This window comes from Bidens hawaiensis, unplaced genomic scaffold, assembly GCF_021521415.1.
Source record: "Bidens hawaiensis isolate Kalapana, Puna unplaced genomic scaffold, B.hawaiensis_p1.1 tig00003356_1, whole genome shotgun sequence".
NCBI classification, from domain to species: domain Eukaryota; kingdom Viridiplantae; phylum Streptophyta; class Magnoliopsida; order Asterales; family Asteraceae; genus Bidens; species Bidens hawaiensis.
The window spans coordinates 735,724-740,755 of NW_027491185.1; the positions used below are offsets into that span (position 1 = coordinate 735,724).

Genomic DNA, 5,032 nt, shown 5'->3' on the forward strand with positions numbered 1-5,032 from the left:
ATTTAAAAAAATCAACATGCTCGTGTTCGTTTATGTTTGTTCATTAAAAATCTAAAAAACCCACGCATCTCAATTGAAAAAACTCAAACGCTAAAAAATATAATAACAAACTAATATATATGTATTAAATTAAAACTAAACTACGTTAAAAATAAAATAAATTATCATAAAAATAGCAAAACGATTTAAAACTAAACTTTAAATAAACTCCCGTAATATGGGAAGATCAAACTAGTATATTTATATTTATTTATCATTCAAAACTTATGATCTTATATAGCGTGCTTATAATTTCATCACCATCTTCCTGGGACATTAGGCTTTTCAAATTCCTCAAACTCTTTTACCAGATTCGAATATGGATATGTTTGATCCGAGAACTATGGTCATGGACTATGACTTTCCTCATGAAGATGGTTGTGATCATGGAGACTTTAGTTTTGCGTTCAACAATAGCAAATTCTCCGATCGTGTTCTTCACATCGCTATCTATTCAGAGCCGATGGACTCTACACTGTCACCATCAGGTATATTTCGATCATCCACTTTGTCGTCAATAAAGCCTTTCTCGACAAGTTGTCAAGATACTTGGTGTACGTCATTGGTATATACAGGGACACCCTATCTCGACGACATGTCCTAGGGTACTTAAAAAAGTTATTTTTTCGTAAATGCTATATCTTGACAACTTGTCTTCGAGATAGAGTAATTAAAAAAATATTTTTTTAAATACTGTATCTGGAGGACCGGAATATGACAATATATTCTATGATTTATAATTTGCAGTAATAGTTGAAGACATGCATATTAGCTCCCCAATTTTGGCTGCAAGAAGTCCATTTTTCTACAAGGTGATTTGATTTTCGAATATTGATTTTTGTTTACTCGAAATTTGTTTCGTTTGTTGTTTGATAGTTTTCATGCAGCTCTTTACAAACGGAATGAAAGAATCAGAAGAACGAGATGTAACCTTGCGAATCAATGCATCAGGCATGTAGTCATTTCTTTATTTAGTTTCTATGAGTTTTTTTTATCTTAATTTTTATATTCTATGATTTATGGACAGAGAAAGCTGCTTTTATGGAACTCTTGAACTTTATGTATAGTAATAATTTGACATTTACAACCGTTACCGCTCTGCTTGATGTGCTGGTGATTGCTGACAAATTTGACGTACCTTCATGCGTGAGATACTGTGGTCATTTGTTAAGAAATCTACCAATGGAACCTAAATCCGTACTACTTTATCTTGATCTTCCTTCTACCATTTTAACAGCCGAAGGACTTCGCTCCCTAACAGTTGCTGCCAAGCAATTCTATGCGGTCCATTACAAGGACATTACCAAGTAAGTTTCAACAAGAGCAAATCCAAAATGTATAATAATTAATGAACATGTTAATAATGACAGGTATCAAGATGAGATTCATAGATTGCCACTTGAAAGTGTGGAGGCAATTATATCTAGTGATGATCTCAAGGTGGCTACAGAAGATGATGTTTACGTGTTTGTCATCAAATGGGCCCGGACACATTACCCTGAAAGAGAAGATCATCGTATAATCCTCATGTCCCGCATTGCAAAGTTTATTCGTTTCCCTTACATGACACATGGAATGCTTACAAATCTCCTCACTTGCAATGAATTCGACCCTGAATTTGCCCAAGAGGTAGTAACGGAAGCAATTTCTTTTAACGCCGAGGTCCCACGAAGGCAACATGAATATGAACAAGGGTTCGTGAAACGCGCCTACAAGTACCAGCCCGTTAAGATGGTTAAATTCGAACAACCCTATCCATATCATGTAGTGTATGTGGATTTAAAACGAGACGTGTGTGCAAGTTTGTTTCCATTAGGCCATGTTTGTTCTGAAGCCTTTAACGTAGGCGGTAAAGGTTTTTACCTGTCTTTCCAATGTTCCGAAACAGTAAAGACGCTCCAAGAAAGGTCTTTCAGGATTCTTTTGGGTACAATGGAAAAGGTGTCGATTTCTTTTGCGGTTGACTATGAGTTTGCAGTATTGTCAAAGCCTAACGAAAAGTTTGTTAAAAAATGCCATGGTAGTTATATATTTGAAGTTAAAAAAACTAGGTATGCAAATAGCTTCTTTGTAACCTCTTGGAAATTGTTTATAGGTAAAGATAGTGTTTATTTCATTGATGATGTTTTTCATCTTTCTGATAAGCTTAATGTAAGGGAATTGGATAACAAGGAATTGAATGGTATTTAGATTTTGTTTCAATTACAAATTGTTGTCATCTCCTTCTTGAATGATATACCATAAACTTTAAATAGAAAACTACATAAACCATATAAACATATATGTATTTATTTTTAATATATATAAAAAAGGTTATATGTAATCACATAAGTGCCTCTCTTTTCTCTTCATTATACAAATTACAAATAGTTCTTAATGGCTTAACAAAGCGTTACTATATTTAATTAGATGCATAAACATCAAATTTCGTATATATTTAGTAGAACATCAAAATTAGTTATGTCACAAATATTTATATTCTTATTTAATCATTTTCGCTTTTTATAAATCAATGATTCTTGCTTTACGATATTGATTTTGTTATGATAGACTATACAATATTATTGTATTTGTAAGATTCTCATTTTTATTTTTTGTTTTATAAACAAATTAAGGGTCATCATATTCGGACCTGAGCTAACCAAAGACCCGAACCGGACCTACCTTTATGGTCGAGTAACTTATATGTTTTGTTAATTTCTCAAGTTATATATTTCATGAATATGTCTTTTACCATCAGTGAACCTATACTGACTGACTTTCTGTCGCGACACACGGTAGTTCTCGAACATGTAATGCGTTTAACTTTGAAAAGCATGTATTCCTGAAAAACGGTAACAAAAAAAAGGAAAAAGAAAAGAAAACGAAAACCATTTATTTAGTTGCTTTACGTAATAGTGATTAGTGAGACCACTGGGCTTAGTAGGCCCAGATCACGAAGAACACACCCAATGAGACAATGAGTGGCCAGTTCAGCCCTGCACACCTTGGGTTTTCTTATGTCCTGGGCCTCTTTTATTGGGCTTATTTGGTTTAGACTCTTCCTGGCAATACAAATATACTATTACAAATTCCACTTCTTTCATATGATTGCTATGAAAAAATATTTTATTTTTAGGTTTGCTAGAAATTATGCCAATGAAGATTTATAAAATGTTAATAAATGGAACTTCTAGGATCCAAAGTACTAAGTTTTTAGTTTTGTTAATTATATTATGAAACTTAGGCCAGTATACTAACCACCGAACGTTTCGTGAACCATTCGGTGGGAAGTTCGTTTATGTTCGTTTGTTTATTAAACGAACGAACACGAACAAAAAGTTCTTGTTCATTTAAATCTGTGTTGTGTTTGTCCGTGAACGTTCGTTTATGTTCATTCATTAATGTTCGCTTATGTTCATTTTTTATAAAACTTTTGATGAATCATCTATTTAATGTTTTTTTATTTGTTAGTTTGTATTCATTTAAGTGTGTTTATTTATGTTGGTTTATCTTTGTTCAATTATGTTCATGAACGTTTATTTAGATTTTAGAAGAACGAACATAAACGCACACGAACATTTTCATTTATTAAATTAACAAACATGAACACAAATATTTAGTGTTCGTAATCGTTTTAAGTTAAATGCATGTTCAAAAATAAGCCCTTATTCATGTTTGTTTGGTTCGTTTACGGTACTAATGAAACGTAATATATAAAATGTTCATTTAAACAATGTATAATGTGAATTGTGTAAAGATGCTTTATAAGGTAAAAACTAAGAAATTCTAAACCTCAAAAATCAAAATGGCAAAAGTGGGTCATAAGTATGGTCCACCATTTCCTTAGAAGATGGTCCGGGTCCTGTAGCTGAAGACTGGGTGCACTAGTTGATGTTTGATGTTTGAGTGTCAAAAGGCTTGAGCTGGACAACCACATTATCCTTTCATTCGGATTAGAGCTTCTACGGTGTTCCAGTAAAAGCGCATGACGTGAAGAAAAGAGAGAAGATAGAGTCGTTTTGTGAAATAGTGCCCTCAAACTAGCTTATGTGAGTAAAGGGGAGTGTTTTTGTTAGTTTTGACTTTTGAGGGTTCACAGTCGTAGCTTTGTGAGTTTTGAATCGGGTTATTTAGTGATGAAGATCTGAAAATTGTATTCGAAGCCGAATTCAATTTGAACTTGAATAAAAGTTTGAATGGACTTATTCGAATAAGATTTTCAAATCTGAATCAAATTTGAGTTTATTTGACTTATTCGAATAAGGAACCTTTTTTACATAAAAACACAAATATTACGGGAAAAGATAACCTAAATCGTTATTTTCTCAAACCTTAACAATCTAGCACATACATGATTGCAAAATGAACAAAAGGAGCATGGAGTAATGTTAGATTCATGTAGGTTAACTAAAAGAAACATACAATGAGTCGATCAAAAGTAATCACTAATTACATAGATTGTTAATTTGTTATGTTTTTTCTTTTGGTCATAAAACAAATTATACTAGTGGCCAAACTTAGACACACTTAAATGCTCATATATCATATATCTATCAACTTATTTTGATTTTTCACCTTTTAATGTGTAACGGTTCAAACTCCTTTCTACAAGAGGTAGCAATGCCTTACTTGTATGATATGTCTTCCCCTATGTATAGATATGGCCAACATCCTTTGATCTACCCCTAACAGCCTATATATTATGTGTTTCACATTACACATATAATTATAACACAATGTCCCGAGTTTAATGGGTTTTATTCATAAGTTGAATTATGTGGTACTTAGTCGCTTCAATTGTGAATTAGCAAGTTTCTTAGTGTTTTAGAAGAGTTAGAAGATATCCAAAGAAACAAAAGCGTGGCAAAGAAATGATTGAAAGTACTATAGAATTCAAGGAAGCTAGACATGATACGTTACGTATGATATGGTATGGACCGTATTGTGGTACATATAGGAAGACGAGTCTATATGGGAGAAGCTCATAATCACTAATACAGTTGTATCACAT

General features: G+C 32.7%; 1 protein-coding gene across 1 annotated transcript; it reads left to right on the plus strand.

Moving 5' to 3' along the window:
* Window positions 1-358: 358 nt before the first annotated feature.
* Window positions 359-2,247, plus strand: LOC143623135 (BTB/POZ domain-containing protein POB1-like). Its single transcript, XM_077094111.1, has 5 exons — window positions 359-527; window positions 787-851; window positions 927-990; window positions 1,067-1,346; window positions 1,410-2,247. The coding sequence occupies exons 1-5, from the start codon at window positions 359-361 to the stop codon at window positions 2,227-2,229; spliced, it is 1,398 nt and encodes a 465-aa protein (XP_076950226.1). The 3' UTR covers window positions 2,230-2,247.
* Window positions 2,248-5,032: the final 2,785 nt, after the last annotated feature.

Coding starts and splice junctions, on each gene's coding strand:
- LOC143623135 (XM_077094111.1), top strand. CDS start 359: ATGGATATGTTTGATCCGAGAACTATGGTCATGGACTATGACTTTCCT. Junction 528..786: donor CTCTACACTGTCACCATCAG/GTATATTTCGAT, acceptor TATAATTTGCAG/TAATAGTTGAAGACATGCAT. Junction 852..926: donor GAAGTCCATTTTTCTACAAG/GTGATTTGATTT, acceptor GTTTTCATGCAG/CTCTTTACAAACGGAATGAA.